This window comes from Biomphalaria glabrata, chromosome 8 (genome assembly GCF_947242115.1).
Source record: "Biomphalaria glabrata chromosome 8, xgBioGlab47.1, whole genome shotgun sequence".
Lineage (NCBI taxonomy): Eukaryota > Metazoa > Mollusca > Gastropoda > Planorbidae > Biomphalaria > Biomphalaria glabrata.
In genome coordinates this window covers 14,610,740-14,628,072 of record NC_074718.1, presented here as the reverse complement: position 1 = coordinate 14,628,072, position 17,333 = coordinate 14,610,740, and the positions used below count along the sequence as shown (strand labels likewise).

Sequence of the window (17,333 nt, the reverse complement as noted above, 5' to 3'; positions counted from 1 at the left end):
CAGTTATTTGTGACTTCTATACTCACAATAACTTAAAATAAATGTAAAACAAACAAACAAACAATGAAATAGATATGACCAAAAAAATTTATTTCAAAAATGATCCTGAATCCCTTCCCCTGAATGACAAAAATATGAACCAAACAGCCATGTGCGGGGGAAAAAAATTGAGTTGCAATTAATATAAAAAGCATAATTGTTAATAAGCTGAAATGCTACAGTGGAAGAGAGACATGATTCTCTGTACATTACTGACAAAAAAAGAAGGGGAAAGGGACATGTTGATAAGATTGGTGACAAAAATAATCTGATATTGAACACACACAAATCTGGTCTTAGGTTGAAGTGACAAAACATCTGATTAGCCATCAAAGTAGTATTGTAATATTGTTCTCAACAATATCTTTTTTTTGTCTTTTTTTTTAAATTATTATCCTTTTTTTTTAAATTTAATTAAAACAAAAATAGCAACTCTAACAAAAAAAAACAAAAAAGTCTATAAACAGCATGCACAAGCACACTTCAGTTTTGGCCCAAGAGAGAGTCTCTACTTGACCAACACAGTACACATGTTCATAGGATAGCTGCTGTGATGTTAGGCCTAAAGAGTAGTTCACTAAGAAAGAGAGCACACCAGTTGAAGCTATTCACACACTAAATGTTTATGTCTGAAAAGAATTGTTTGTATGAATCCAAACCCATGGGTAACAAATATGAACATCTATGTACATTATGCAATCAGAAAGGAATGTCTGTACAAATTAAGAACTAGATACAATCTACTTGCTCTTGAAACAATGAAGAACAAAACATTGGCATACAAATATAAAAAAAAACAAGGGAAACAAATATGTCAAAGTAATTGAGGAAATAAGGTGGTTAAAGGTAGTTATAGATAACACAAATTCAAACTGACCTAAATAAAGCTTTGTGTTCACAAAAAAGAAAAGAGGGGCCTTAAGAATGGTCAGCCAAGCATGGGGGGGGCACTCCTTTTGTATAAGAACTTTTCAAAGTGTATATTCTCTAAATCCAAAGAGTCAGGGTTAGAGGCCAATGTTTTGATAAGATGTGAATGTCCAAGCACTTCACCAAATAGCCTTCTTCTGGGTACAAGTCTCAAGGCTCAGAAACAGCCTAAACAATAAATCCATTCAGCTGTTTCAGCACTAGCTCCATGGGAAAAAAAAAAAGGTGAGCAATATTTTTTTAAAATATAATTTATGACTTGAATTCATGTTTTACTAGAGCAATCAACATGGTAGCAAGACTACCGCCAATTTAAACTAGGTAGACTTGCCTTTCATGTTCCTATTCAGCTCATTGACATCCATGCATGTCCAGACTTGACTACAAGGATTTAAACTACAACTATCAAAAACAATCCTTCCACAATTAAGATTGCAATGACAATCACGCACTTATCCGAAATTGTTTTAATTCTGTCTTCAAGAAATATGTGGTAAAGAAAAAAGAATAACCATAATTTGTTGTTTTGTTTAGTAATATAGATTTTAAAATAGGCCAGGAAAACAAAAAGTTTTTTTGAGATAGGAAGCATTTTGTTTAGACTAAATAGTGTGAATTAGACCTGTTTGGAGAGCAAACCTGGTTATCAGTGTAAGACATATCTTTACATAAATTAAATATATATATATATATAAGAACACAAATTGGAGGCCAAAAAATAAAAACCTTGAACATCATTTACATTTTAGACTTCTAGGAAAACAAATGGGGGATAAAATTATGTTCAAAAGAAAAACAATGAATTTAATGACATCAATTCTTCTCCTACCAGTATGAAAAATGTTTTAACAAAGAAAAAACCTGTTCAACACACAACTGTAACAGTGAATGAAAGAGAAAGTTGAACTAACAAGAATACAGAAGAGAACATCATTTGGGTTACATGTTGTATAATATCTGATGCTAAGAAGAATGAAACAAGCCGAATCACAACACCACCATGTCCTGTAATCTGTGGTCTTTATGAATTCACTACAGTCAAATGATCTCTTCCAATAATATTTACAGTGTTCTATGTACAGTAAAACATTTGGATATCAACATGATCATAGAATAATGCCATGATAAAATTAGTTTTAAAAGAATTAAAAGCCTTAGTCATTTACCATCCATTATAAAATTATGGGAAAATTTTTTTTTTGATTATTTCATAATAAGTGAGCTTGCACTTTAAAAAAAAAACAACAGTGCTGGCTAAAGATCTAATGAGCCTAAAATCAGTGTCATTCAAATGGTCCATTATGTGCTTAGCATCCAAATACAATTTCTAGAACTCTAGACAAGACAGATCTACTAATCATGGACATTATGCTAAGCATTGTTATTAGAAATATATACATATAAACGTCTTTTCAAACACTGAATGGTTAAAAGTTTAGAGCAAAGTCCAATACAAAGAACCAAAGATAAGGCCAGTTGTAAATACTAGTTACAGTTAACAATGTACTGGAGTCATGACTGCCACCAACCATACACAAACTTCCTTGAATTGTAAGAAAGACTTCAGTAAATAAACAAATGACTTTTTAGATGAAACTACTTCAGCCAGAGAGGAGGAATCAATTCTAAGTTGAATAATTGTTTTTTCTAATAGTCAGGATGGTAATTTTTAGCTGAATTATATGAAAGTCAAATTATACATCAATTGTTTTTAATTAGCATTTTTCTTTTCTCACAGCAGTTGAGATAAAAAGTAATGTGTGTCTTTGAAAATTCTACACGGCAGTTGAGGTCATCAGATAAATATGAATTTGAAAATTCTACACGGCAGTTGAGGTCATAAGAAATATGTGTTTTAAAATTCAATTATACCAGTAAAGTCATAAACAAAAAGTAAAATATTTAACACAATCTTATACTGAAAGCTGTATAAATCAAGATATATCATCAATAAAACATCTGTGCAAACACTCTTGCAAATGCTGACATACAAACAATATTTTACAGGCAAAACTTAAGAGAACAGGCTGCTCTATTATAGAGGTGTGAGTTTGCAAGTTGGGCAACAACAACACATTGGCATCTATTAGAGCTGATGTCAAAATACAAGATTAATGCATACAATAAGTTGAATATTGATCCAAAGAAACAGCCAATTACCACTAAAATTGGATAATCTAAAAAAAAAAAAAATATAATAAAAATTGCCATATGATGAATACATCTTTACATACAATTCAACACACGCACACACCATCAAACTTAGTTCTATTATGATTTGTTTCTTAGATGGAGAAAACTTCACTGTAAATGTTGTTCACAAAAAAGTTGTTAGTAATAAATACAAGTCTTTAGTTTCTTTCAACTACATTATTTCCACAATCCTTGTTTTCTTTTATATTTAAAGTCAAAATAGGAAGAAACCTGAAAACAAATATTCTATTATAACCAAAGCCAACACAAATATACTCAAGATCCACAGTAGTAAACAACAATCACTATAAGTACTCCCATTTTTGAAACACAGGCTAAATAATAATAATTTAGAACAAAGTATTTGGCATATTGAACTAAACATTCATACATCAAAATCTCTGCTAATGTATGAAAGAACATCATTTCAACACCTAAGTTTTGGTCTATTAAACAGAATGTCTGTACTCAAGAAAAAGAATAACAAAATAAAATTTAAATACAGAAAATTCCAAATCAAAACTACAAAGCAAAATGTGATTATCTCCACAAATTTAGTATAAAGAATGCATCATTAAAGTTTGTTTTACAATTGTTTCACTGACAGAAACTACAAGACAGCCATTCAATAGGTAGTCTGTCTTGGCTACGCTTTTCATACATAAACACATTTGCATAATACTTAAAATGATTAAAAATCATCATCAACAGTTTAAAATGTCTAATTGATACAGAAGAAAATAACATTTCTGTGAGATAAACATTGTGAAGCGAATCCAAATTAAATCAATTCACCACTGTTGTCCACTGACCAATTCACAGAACCCTGATTGATAGCTTGCTGAACCATTAGGTCAAAAAAAATAATATTGAGTGTTCTAATGCTTGACTAGCTTTTGGAAGTACTGCTAATGCTGCCTTTGTTGCTTATAGAGATATCAGCCGCTGCTGCAGGGGAGAGGGTAGTCTGAGATGGTTTCAGTGGAGCTATGTTGCTGTTGTTCTCTGTGATACCAAAAGCCTGTTCATTTTCCTGAAAATATAATTATCATGTATTTGTTATGTTAAAATTACAAGATTTTTTTAATGTTTTATATTTATCCAATAGTAAACTACTATTGAAAACATTCAATAAATTGAATTTTTGGCATTTTAAGAAGAAATTAAATTTACAAGAAAACCAGTGAAGCCTCAAAGACAAGATTGCCAAGATGACAATATTACAGGGTTCCCCCACCATTCTGAGATTAGGATTTCAGGAGATTTCCAGGAGTTTTCCAGGAGAAAATATTCGATTTCAGGAGCGAAAAACACAAACTATATCTAAATTTAATAATAAATATAAGAATTACCATATACATGTATAAAAATTATTTTTTTTCCTTTTCACATTAGCAAATTCAAAAGTAACTGATTAAAGAGTAAAAAAGTACTTGTAAACCAATAAGCCTATTTGCACTACTCTCTCTCTATATTGCTTGTATTAGTCAACATTAGGAATTAATTAAAATCTCTAAAAACAAATTGCAATGTATAACACATTATCTCATTATCAATTTCAGTTACCTATTTCAGTGGAAATCTCTTTCATTGATTGTTTTTATTAACAATAGCTGTCTTTAAATCTATAAAATCTATCTCTGAATCATAAAGCTAAAGCTAGAAGTGAATTTGAAAGTAAAACCATGAATAGTTTAATTTTATATAGCAACTTATACTATATAGACCATATTACACTATACTCTAAGCCCCATCTACTTCACAATCTAGATTTATAAAACTAAAACTAATAAGAGATTCCAGAATTAGAATCTAAGTAGATATTAGATCTAGAATTTTAGAAATATAATCTATACCATATATCATATATACTCTAAGGCCTCCACCCTAAACTAAAGACAGTAAAATAGAATAGTATTATTAGTAGGCCCTATATTCAGTATATTGGCTATATCACTATGTGATGTGACTATATGTCTATAATACATCTGTCTCTATCTATATAGATCTGACTAGAGATCTACTAGTACTACTACTAGTACTAGATCATACTGATCATAGTAGATCTAGTTACTAGTAGACTAGATATAGAATAGATCTACATCATATTATAATATATGTATAGTAATAGATCTAGATCTACTAGTCATTTCTAGATCTAGACTAGATTACTAGATCTGGGATTCTGATAGATGGACATGAATCATGATGATTTTGGCCTAGATTTCTAAAACTAGTCTAGGCAAGGCTAGATCTAATCTAGATTTACGGACCTAGTCTAAATTTTCTAGATTTAGATAAAATAGATCTAGCATTTTCATTCTAATTCTAGATCTATCAAATCTATGTAGATCTAGATCTGTTTTTTTTTAAAATCACTTTTGATTTTTTTAAAGAGATCGAGATAGACTTCGAATAACAGTACTTGGATCTATGTCTATATATGCCAGTGACTATTAAAGTAAACAAAGTATTAGAACTTCCGTTTTAGGTTTGAATTCGCCATATTATTACATTTTTATTAAATGAAAGCCGACAATGCCGTTTTTTTTTTCTTAATCGCCCATAGAATCGTCGATTTTCATATTGAATAACCCCCAAACAGACAATTTTGTCTATTTTTCAGGAGATTCTTATGACTTTTCAGGAGATTTTTAATAATTTCATGAGATTTCCAGGACTTTTTCATAATTTTGCAATTTCAGGAGATTTCCAGGAGCTCCTAAAAATCAGGAGGCCGCGGGAACCCTGAATATATGACAATATATGTTTACAATGAATGATAGTTGGGTTAAAGGTTTAGTGAGGTGATCTTACCACAACTCTACAAAGAGTGATGGATGGCAGACATGCCTACCCCCAAGACCCAGAATGTGGAACACTCAGGTTGAAAATGTGGAATTTCGGGCCCCAATGTGGAACACAAGCGCGTTTATGTTTATTAGCCATACTGTACGCAATATAAATAAAACTTCAATTATATTACTTTAATAACAATACTAGTTTGCTTCTTATAAATTAGATGTAAATAGTATTAAAAGTAAGAAAATCTTTAATTCATAATTATGTCCTTTGTTTGAAATCAATAGTTCTAAGTCCTAAATGATGAATTCTAACTAAAATGTATTCTTAAGTCCTAGACTCAAATGTTACTATCTATTTTCATTTGTTACCACTAGATCTAGATCTAAATCTACTGACTAGATCTAGATTATTCTAGATCTACTTGATTACCTATCCTTTTCTAGGGCTCTACTCTAATCACTCTAGATGTTGTCTCTAGCTCTAGAGATCTAAAATAATTTATTAAAAGTCTACTACTCCTTAGTATCATCTAGTTATCTAGTGTTAGTCCTACTATCTAGAAACTAATTTATTTTAATTAAGACTAGAATCTAGTCACTAGATGTATGTAATAATACTAATAAGTAGATCTATAGTCTATAACCTTATTTAGGTCTACATCTAGGTCTTTAATAATGTATTTTTTAAAAAATCCTTTTCTTAGATAATAGAAACCTAAGAAACCAGTTGAGTTAGTCAAGTTAGTGTTAGAATAGTCACATTATAGTCTATGCTAATTATACTAATTATAGTGACAATAGGTGAATAGTCTAGAGCTAGTCTAGACTAATAGAGCCATTGTCGGGAAAAGAAAGGGATTTGAATAAAACATTTGGCTTATTAGCACTTAATTGATTCTAGATTCTAAGAATAGATCTAGTATCTAGACCAAGAGTTCTAGATCTAGATCTATGTCTAGATCTAGCTCAACCGTATCTTCGTAAATTTAGGACATACTGGGTCCGGGAGGAGATGAAATGTAAACAATAAACACAGACCCATATATATTTTATTTTGCATTCAGTATTTTCATTTCGCATTATTAATAAATAAAGAAAAATCGGCGTTTTTTTTTGTGTCGGAATTCAGACTTAGTGGAACAAAAAATCGTGAATGCGGAACGGCGGAACATGTGAGCTTTTTTGATGTTTTTGCGGGACGGTTCCGCATAATGCGGGACTGTAGGCAAGTCTGGGATGGGTTAACGGTTTAGAACTTACCACAACTCTGAAGTCTGAAAGTTTATTATAGCGAGACAGTTGGGCCTGCAATTCTGGATTCACCTCTACACTGCGACGTGAGTACTTTAAGAATGCCCAAAACTTTTCAAGACCATACAACTGACCTAAAAAAAAACAAAAAACAACTATATTAATAGTATTTCATGCAAAAGTAAACCCTGAACCTGCACCTTAAAATTATTTCAATTAACTTGCTTTACAAGAACTTCCTATAGTGCTATGACATTTGATCAGCGTTGACATCAAAGAATAAAATGTCTTTCACATTCAAGAACTGTTTAAAATTCTTTAACATTTTGAATACCAGTACTGTTTTAAAAAAATTTAAATAATCACATCACAAGAGTGTTACAATTACAGGCTGAAAGCATAAATAGAATAATAGCTTTCTAATATATATTTACAAAACATTCACAGATACATACGACACATTATTTTAAAGTAAAAAAAAAATTATAATTAAAATAAATGATAAATAATAAGATAAATGAATGTCTAATATATACCTAACAGTTATTTGTGTGTAGTCTGTATTATTGGTGGAGGCGGGTATTTCAAGATGGGGACAGAGCTGAGAGGGACAAGTGGCCATTGATATCTGGTTAGCTAATGCATGCTTGCAAGCACTACTGATAAAGATTTTTGGGGGGAGATCTGGATGGTCTAGTGGTTAGTTTGCTTGGCAGATCAATGAAGCAGGGAAAGTGAGTGAAGTAGAATGCAATCATATTTTCTTCAGAGGCTGTCAATGTACAAGCTTACCATTCTTATAATCTTTCATTGTTTCTTCCATGAAATCCTGGAATAGTTCTTGTCTAAATCTCCTTTCAAGACCGTAACTGTAAAACCTGAACAGACATTCTAATCCATATCTGAAATAAAAACAATTCATGCTAAAAAATTTCCAAAAACAAATTCATTCAAACAACAAGAAGACAGAAGACTTAATGAATATAGTTGTGCTCAAATGTAATCACTTCTTTACCTATGACCTTTGGAAGCATCTTCAACAGACAAACTTCGAAATTCATGATACATTTTTCTGTTGAAATGTTGTCGTAGGAAGAAGGACCAGAAACGATATAAGCAGTTCATTTCTTGGGACTGTCCTATCCCCAGACGTTTTCTTTCTGTGTTCAAAATAAGTAGAATTATAAGTAAGTGACTTTTTTTTTTTACTCATCTTAATTGAAAGGGTTTAGATCTGTCAACAAAAAGCAATATGATAGTAAAAGTTTTATAGAAGAACATCGTAAAGGTCCTCTAATACTAAGAAATACAGATAAAAAATTTTTTAGCATTATTTGAACAAGAATTTCCCTTTAATATGGTCTGTACTAACCTTTAAGGCACTTTGAATGAAATTTATTATAAACATGCCACACAAATCCATTTTCCTTCAATAACTCATGTGAGGGATGTTCAAAGTTGGGCATTGAAACTGGTGTACATCCATAGCTTGAGGCCAGCTGACTGTCTGAAGGGCTGCGGGAGTAATAAACTCTTTAGAGCAAATTTGTTAAAAGCTCCTTAACTTAAACCACTTATCTAAGATCACTTAAAGCAATCTGATTTATACTAGTATTGTGTCTCACCTTGCAGATCTCATGGAAGATGAATTATGTCTGGATCTGGCTTTGTGCTCTTTCCTATCCATAACCCAACCAACGTGTGATTCAATTGGTGGGTTGCTACTGTGGCGTGTCTTTTTCTTACGGGGCGTCTACAGAAATATTTGTTTTATAACTTTAAATTTTAAAAAGTTGACATTACAAGGTATTAATTAATGTAAAGCTAACCTTATAATATTCAACTTCATGTGACAGCCTACATTTTTACTCAAGTCACACTTCAGAAGAAGTGCTGTTTAAACCTGGATTAATTTAATGATGTATAATTTTCTAAAAAAAAATTATAATATATCTTAAATTTTAAAACAAATACAACACCTATAAGCAAAAAAACAAACAAAACAAAAACCAACTAATTACCTGTGGATCTTGTGGAACTCCTGAATCTTTGATGACTGGATAAAATCTTGGTTCTTTTCTATCATGCCTAGGAGTACGAGGGCCTTGTTCTCTTCTCCCTGGCGTCACAGGAACCCAGGCTGGCAAAGATCTAGCAATGTCTCCATGATTTGACTGAGATGATGGAGGTGTTGGAACTTTTTTACTCGTTGAGTGAGTAACTGAATTTAAAAAAAAAAAAAAGATTTTTCACAAATTATAATTCTTCTTGCCAGTTTTTAACTTCCATGTATATAAGATAAAAAACATCTATGTTAAGTAGTACACTTGCCAGTGGATGGAGGAGGAGGTGGAGGGGGGAGCTCCTGTTCTTCAACATCTGTGGATGACTTGGAAGGAGTAATTTTTTCAAATTCTTCTTTACTTATCACATTCACGGTCTTGAAGTCAAAATCATTCTAGTCAAAATCAAACAAAATCATTTAAGATTAATAACAGCAATAAATACAACACACAGGAATCTAAATAATTAAAAATAACAAATAAAAGCCAGCTTGCTTCTAATTGCAATTCACTTCATTGTCAGGGGGTTTGTCCTGCTCTGTTCTTGTAGAAAAAAAAACAGAGGCATGTGTCAAAGATTTAACTACAATATACCCTCACATTTCAAGAAGCTGCTTTGAAAGATATTATTTAGTTGTAAGTATAAAGTTAATTCAACTGTATTATACAATGATTAATGACTGTCTAATGATTACACTTTAAATGTCATCATTTATTTATTTATTGTACTACTTATGTTTGTGTGTGACCTTATTGGTAATTCACTTAATGATGGAGTAAACATGTATTTTGGAGTCATGACCATTTGATACAAAGGGAAGGGACCAAGAAAATAATCCTCCAAATATAAGCCTCTTACAACCTCTTCCATGTGCCCTGACAGAATCACCTGTATACTTTGAATACACTACTAGCTTACCATGAACTCATTGTCCCACAAGTCCTTTTCATAATAGAACAGCCCATCATTGATCACTTTACTTAGTTCAGCTGTGATTTTAGATCTTTTGGTATAATCACCAGTACGGTCCCCACCAGGGTGCTTGCGCAGTGCTGGGGGAGTTTGCATCACAATCAAAATTTTATCAAGGTCATTGTCATCTATTTCATCACCAGAATCGTCTGACCTACATCCAAGAAGTGAATAGAGAACAATTTAAAAATTGTTTCAAATTTAATTCATTTTTTTTTGTTTTTAAAGTTTGAATATCAAAATTCATTGAACTGACCAGTCTGTGAAATTATTTGCTCTGCCAACATTTAAATCATCTAATTCTTCATCAAACAGAAAGTCTAATTCCTCTCTGTCATCCTCAATCTTCGGTTTAGTATCTTCATCCTGTGGGGAAAATCAAGGATTTCAATAAAACCATCTCTGGATTTTTTTTTAAATACACTATCCAAGACATTTTCTTTATTATTTCACAGCATGAGAACCTTTACCTTAACTGTATCCCCTTTCTCTTTTTTCTTTTCGGATTTCTTTTTCACTTTATGTTGAACTGTTTGCCACTCTTCTGTAGATAACTGAGGGGCACTTTAAAAAAAAAATCATCAGTTTATTTTGACATAAGGCATAGATAATATTTTGTCAGTGTTAAGCTAATAATATTTTGTCAGTGTTAAGCTACACCCAACATTACTTAACCAGTACCTCATTGAGCAAACCCAACAGTCAACAAAAGCATTCAATGAATATAAAATATATGTAATATAGATTTATATCGATCTGAAACACCCTTTCTAAATTGACTGATTCAATATCTTCAATGATTCAAACACAGTGAATGAGACATTTAGTTTCAGCAATTACCTTGAAGAAAGCATTGGAGGTATGGTGGTAAGGTTACTTGTGGCATCACACAAGAAACTTTCCTCATCCTCATCATCTTTAGACCACTGTAAACCACTGGAAGCAGAGTCCTCTGAATAATTGAAGTAAATATGTGTAAGTAAATCTATTAATGCAAAACATTTTATTGACATGAAAAAAGAAACAAAAAAAAGACAACTTCTGAAATTACACAGATTACCTTGCTGAGAGGTTGGTGTGTACTCTGGTACCTCACTGTTGAAATTTCGCAATATAAATGGCTTTCCAGGAATAAATTCAGGGGCATCTAAGTGAAGATTAGACATGGCTGCTACCCTTTGGACGGCAGGTGGAGGGGGAAGTCCTTTGTAGTCTTCTTTAAGTGGCCACAGCTCAGGAGATATGGTAGTTCTAACATAGTCTTCATTTTTAGACAGTTCCAATTTATCAGAGGTTTTGATAGCCTGTATTTGGGATTAAGTCAAATAAATATATAGTGAATTTGGAAAAATTCGATAGGTTCAAACTGGTTATAAAATATCTAAAAATGTAATTAAAATTATTTTTTTTAATCAATTTTAATTAATGTTTACACAAGTTTATTGAGCAGCCTAATAAAATACTATATATTTTATAAATCAAATAATAAATTGTATATTTAACCCATTAATTAAGTCCCAAACAATCTAATTTCCAAAAGCCTTATTGATACTAAAATAAAAAATGTGATGTTTATCAATGAACATATGGTTCTATAAATATTTGATTAACTAGTGAAAATGGTCCTAATTAAGATAATTCTACCTAATTTCTGGGTAACAAACACTTAAAAGCATTTTGAGTTAACTAGGTCTAGGTGGAAAGCTAACTGGTCCATGATCATTGCACTTTTCTTCATTCTTTTGTTAATTTATTTTAGCTCAGTATTTCTCAAATTTTATAATGGACATCCCTCCACCCTCTTAGCCAACAAATGTACAGCTTCCTCATGATGAACAGTGAGTAATTTATTAAACATCCTAGTTCTCCTAAAAAGAAGAGTGCAGTTCAAATAAAATTGGGAAGGGATGCAGCAGGCTGCTTACAATAGGGTGAAAAACATTGTAGGGAGCAGAACAGGACTTTCATAAGATCATCATCACTTCTGCATCTTCTACATCTTGGGCCTGTTTTGTTTACACAAAAGATGTCCACAAAACAATTAAGAACTGCATTGTCAAAAATGTGTTGCAATGTCTTTTAAAAGAAATCTTTAAAAGATCTTCGAACTGATTAGATCTAATAAAAGCTGTGAAACAAATATTAAATGACACAACAAACTACTCAAAGTGTTTACCTGTACAAGACTTTTCTCATCAGCTTTCAATTCCTTAACTTTGTTAAAACTCAGAACTAGCTCCAGTTTCACCCAACCTTCAGCATCCATTTTCTTCCTTAAAAACAAATCTTTGACCAAGTTGTCCTCACTAAAGTAATATTCACTACAAAGATAAAAATAAGCTTTTTATCAACACTTTTCTAACATCACAACTTTGTCAAAATCTAAGTTAAACAAGTACTAACCATCATACGCATATATAGATAAATCATATCTGAACACCTTACAAACTGTCCACTCATTGCAAAAACAAGTGATATGGTAGAAAATTTATTTATTTAGCCACTAAGCAGTTGTCAGAAACTCCATCTCCAGGAGAGGGATATTACTGTATCAATATTATATTTTAAAAAAAAATATATTTGTTTACTAAAATCACAGAAAAAAACTAATAAAACATTCCCAATAAAATCATATTCAATTAAAGAATAAACATTAGCCTAAAAATGTTCCAGTTTTGTAGACTGGCAAACAAAAATTAAAAAAAATCCATTTCAACATGCTGCAGATATCAAACACACAACAATAGCTTCACTATCGCTCTCTTAGGTCAGAGTTTGTTAAGGTATAAACAGTTATTTAAAAACTAACAGTGCATGTGTAAACGAACAAGCCAAAATCTGTTATTGCCGGCAACTCTAGCTGTCTACCAGAAGCAGCAATTCGCAGTGACTCCCTGTGACTATAGTTAAGAAAAGGTTAAGAGACATTATAAAAACCAACCATATCATCATCTTAATTTCACAATGGCCAAGTTAGTGTTTTCTTCTTCTTTTCACTTGTATCTTAAGTATAGGAAATACTTACACTTGGTGTTTAAGTGTTTCTGGGGGATAACTGTTGGGTTGGTGCTCATAAAGCATTGATGCCTGTCCTAAAATATTGAGCAAAGCATCATGAAGGTACAAGCTTGGATCCATTCCCAGCATCACTAAAAGAATCAAGAATTGTAAATAAAAAGCTGTGTTAGAGACCAATGAGAACATTCACTTTTATTTAGTTACTGCATGAAGTTTTTTTTTAATTAAAAGAAAAAATCATTATAGACTACAAAGCAAAAGTATTTTCAAAAATTATCAAAACCTACTTCTTAAAAGTTTTTTTCAAATAAACATTTCAAAGATATTTTAAAAGTTATCTAAACATGATTACATCATCTACAATAGTAGGGCTACTGAACCAAGCATACAACATGTACTTCCAAGTCTTTTGAAATGACAGAATTGTAAATTTGAAAGGGGAAAAGAAGTTAAACAATAAAAATATCTAAATAAAAATCGAAACAAAAAAAATGTATGGTTGAATAAAACCATACACATCATTATTACGATTTTAAATAAATACACTGAAAAAGTTAAAATTCCTATATTTTCAATAAATGGACATTTAATTAAAGTAATGTTTTAGAAATCTATCTAGATAGTAACACTGCCATATCTTAATGTGAAAGTGGTCCCCATTAAAATGTTTACAATGAAGATATTGTCAACTTGAACAAAGAAATAGAAACAAAAACTCTCTGAACAAGGCTCACTTGAATATAGATTAATGAAAATGTGAACAATCTGTCCCAGCACACCCTGATTCATATCTGTTTTAGATTTAGAAAGTAAAGTACCTAAATAGTTGGCAGATTTGCCTTCTTGACAATATGCAGCATAAAAATGGAAGTTTTTATGGGGCGAATATTAGGTTTTAAATCATGGAACTCCATCGTAAGCAACATTTTATGAATACTAAAAATGTAATTCCTTTCAAATGGTTAGTACAATATGTTTCAACACTCTGGCTAGAACAATATGTTTCAACACACTAAGTCCACAATCAACAATAATTTATGCTACAATGTGCAAACAGAAGCATTTTAAATGAAGGAAAGATGTATACGGCTAGTCATAAAACAGTATCATTCCATTGCCTTAAACTCATGTTTCTATTTCATTCTTAGGAGGCAAAAGTACTTAAAAATACTGATATTGAATCGGAATGGCCCCTTATGTCTATTCAATTCTTTTTAAACTTAACATGAAAATTAAATGACAAAGTAATGGTTGTTATCACACAAAAACAAACTTTGCAATTTGAAAGAAAAATGAAAAAAGAAATCAAAGAAGACTGTGGTTTAGAATGTCATGAACAATGAGAAATGCTACTAATTTGTATTCCTCTACATACACCATGTGCTGACAAAGGTAATGAGCCTTAAGATATCCAAATATTAGCATTAGTTGGAATCATAGAAAATTGTTTGTTATTCAACAATAAAAAAGTTATTTAGTTAATTGAAAAAAGAGTTTAGAAAATTAGCAGCCATAAATACATTTCATAACACACTATTTTTTTTTTTAATTATGTGAAGGCACTTTGCCACAAGCAGGTTTATTACTTACTGTTGTATAGTTACAATTAAATAGTCTATACTTGAAGGAAATTATGACAATGTTATGGATACAAAGAATTAAATAACTCTTCTTAAAACTACAGACATACAAGCCTTTAATAAAATGGAAGCTGTGCAGACAAGTCACACATTGAGGAACACTCAAGGAAAAGAGATTCATTTGATTTTGTGTTTTCTTAACTGTCTACTTAAAACCAATAAGCACTGTCTACAGCCAATCATTGCTTTTTAAAGTGAATGTTTTTTTTTTTTGAGAGCCTCTAATTCTAGGAATAAAAGTGCAAACTTTGGAAGAGAATTTTATTTCCAATAGAAAAAGTAAAATTTAAATTAATAGTTGCCAAAATTTTAACTTTTTTGTCACAGACAATTCTATGTTTAGCTTTGTTCATGAAGCAAGCCTGCCAATATGAAAATGGCTGATATTTTCCTACTTGAAAGAAAAAGAAGTCAGACAAACAAGAAGCCTGCATGAAAAATTAGAGGCATTATGAAAATGGGTGCTAAATAAATCATTTAAATATTGGGAGCTAGTACATTTTCATACATAATTAAAATTAGAAACTAGATAAAAGTTGTAGTATTAAAATTACTAGAAACAAATGTGGCAGCTGAATGTATCTCCTGATTCTAGTTAAAACATAACTGAGGATGCTAAAAACAAATCTAAGACTTTTTTATTAAAAGTTTTAAAAAATGAATTGCGTTAAAAAAATTTGATAATTTATATACATTTAATGAAAAGGCTGGTCTAATTTGCACATGTTTCTACAATCCAAGTAGCAAGAGTGCTGCCCACAAGATATGACTAGCCACTAGTGGCAATGGCATTTTGTACATACCAAAAGCAATTAATATTAGTTGACATTGTTCCTATACGTTGAAGTAAGGCAATATTTATAGAGATAAAGAGGTGAGGGTGTTAACATTTTTTTCTTATAATGTGTTATTCCTTTAAAATCAATCAAATTTCAAAATCTGAAATTCATGATTTAATATTTTATGAGGAGTATAATTGAGAATCTCAAATTCATTAGTATCTGATATTTTGATGTCACATGACTCAAGAAACTTTTCTTAGATAGGAAAGTGTGAAGATAGATTATAGTTGAATACAAATAATTTCAAGGAATTAAAGTTATAAAAGCAACTGAATTGTATTATCTACATAGTGAAGTCTTGTTATACACTTTGAAATGTAAAATGACATTGACTTGTAAAATGAGATTCTTAAATGTGTGTAGTGCTTGCTAAATATTAGACCATTAACACTTAGCTTGCCATTCCTAATAAAAATTTGTGATATGCTATAAACTTTTAGTAATTTATATTTTATAAATTAAAGTTATTATTATTTCAATTCTTGCACAAGTGAACAACAAGACTTCTTGACACTATGTTACACTCTACACATCACATCAGGATATAATAATAGACATGATATTAACCTGCAGGATTTATGGGAGGAACGCGAGGCATACTTTGAACAGAGTTAAATCCTGCACTCCAAGGTTGTGCTAAGAAGAAAAAATATAAACCTCACATAAAAAATAATTCTTTCATTAACAAAAAATATTGTCAGACTGTTGTTTTTTTAACAACAAGATAAACAAAAATAACCATCACCGAAAAAAGCCAAGAAAGTCAAGCAAATAACCCACATACCTACTATGGCAATTGAACTTAATTATATTTCTATTATTATAGAAGCCCCCCCCCCCCCCCCAAATTTTTTTAACCATGCAGGATTAGGATAACTAAATAAAAAGCATATCAGGATTTACCAAAAAAAAAAAGAAGAAGAATAAAAATATATTGATAAAAAAAAAAAACCTTGAATAGACTCAGAGTCTGTCGGGATGTTAGGAAAGGTCTGGTCAGGGGTCCAGTTAGCGTTAGCTAAATTTGAAGAAATAAATAAAAGAAAAAAGACCAGCTAGAATTATTGTATGCACTCTCAAACTAGGTTAATTGGGAGAAAAATCATTTCACAAGAACAAAACAGTTCAATATGGATATAAACACGAAATGAATGTTACTATTGTAAACAGAAATGTTAGGGCATATCTCAAATAAGGCTATCAAGATGCTTTAATTTGGAACTATAAGAATATATATTACATGTTTTTTAACATAAACAAACAAAATAAACAAAATTATTATGTTAGACTTACCTTGGAATGGTGGAGACATAGTGTCTCTCACCCCACCCCTTCCTCTGCCACCCCTGCCACGAAGACTGCCTCGTATGCCGCCTCTGCCCCTAGCTCCACGGCCACCTATAAAAGTACCACTAGCAGCACTTGCACTTCTTGGCACCTCTGTATTACCAACAGGAACAGCTGTGTTCTGGGGGAGCATGTTTTCTCTCCAGTTTTGGGAATCAGGTCCAACTGAATTAACAAAGATAAAACAATTTAACAATATACAAAAAGAGCAAATTATGACAATTAAAAAATAT

At 31.2% G+C, this 17,333-nt stretch overlaps 1 protein-coding gene across 8 annotated transcripts in view; it reads right to left on the bottom strand.

Moving 5' to 3' along the window:
- Positions 1-69: 69 nt before the first annotated feature.
- LOC106054647 (la-related protein 1B-like) overlaps positions 70-17,333 on the bottom strand; it is a 36,088-nt gene continuing 18,824 nt past the window's right edge. For 5 of the 8 annotated variants that reach the window (XM_056038321.1, XM_056038320.1, XM_056038323.1 and 2 more), the window contains 18 exons: positions 17,047-17,265; positions 16,706-16,771; positions 16,321-16,389; positions 13,279-13,402; positions 12,430-12,574; positions 11,314-11,557; positions 11,094-11,205; positions 10,724-10,817; positions 10,510-10,619; positions 10,200-10,407; positions 9,549-9,675; positions 9,239-9,438; positions 8,843-8,970; positions 8,590-8,750; positions 8,233-8,377; positions 8,010-8,119; positions 7,227-7,351; positions 70-4,195 (listed from right to left, as the gene is read on the bottom strand). In XM_056038321.1, coding sequence (XP_055894296.1) covers positions 4,052-4,195; positions 7,227-7,351; positions 8,010-8,119; positions 8,233-8,377; positions 8,590-8,750; positions 8,843-8,970; positions 9,239-9,438; positions 9,549-9,675; positions 10,200-10,407; positions 10,510-10,619; positions 10,724-10,817; positions 11,094-11,205; positions 11,314-11,557; positions 12,430-12,574; positions 13,279-13,402; positions 16,321-16,389; positions 16,706-16,771; positions 17,047-17,265 — 2,531 coding nt within the window. In that variant the 3' untranslated portion in view covers positions 70-4,051. The remainder of the gene's footprint in view (positions 4,196-7,226; positions 7,352-8,009; positions 8,120-8,232; positions 8,378-8,589; positions 8,751-8,842; positions 8,971-9,238; positions 9,439-9,548; positions 9,676-10,199; positions 10,408-10,509; positions 10,620-10,723; positions 10,818-11,093; positions 11,206-11,313; positions 11,558-12,429; positions 12,575-13,278; positions 13,403-16,320; positions 16,390-16,705; positions 16,772-17,046; positions 17,266-17,333) is intronic. The other 3 variants (XM_056038322.1, XM_056038325.1, XM_056038324.1) reach the window with 3 other exon arrangements.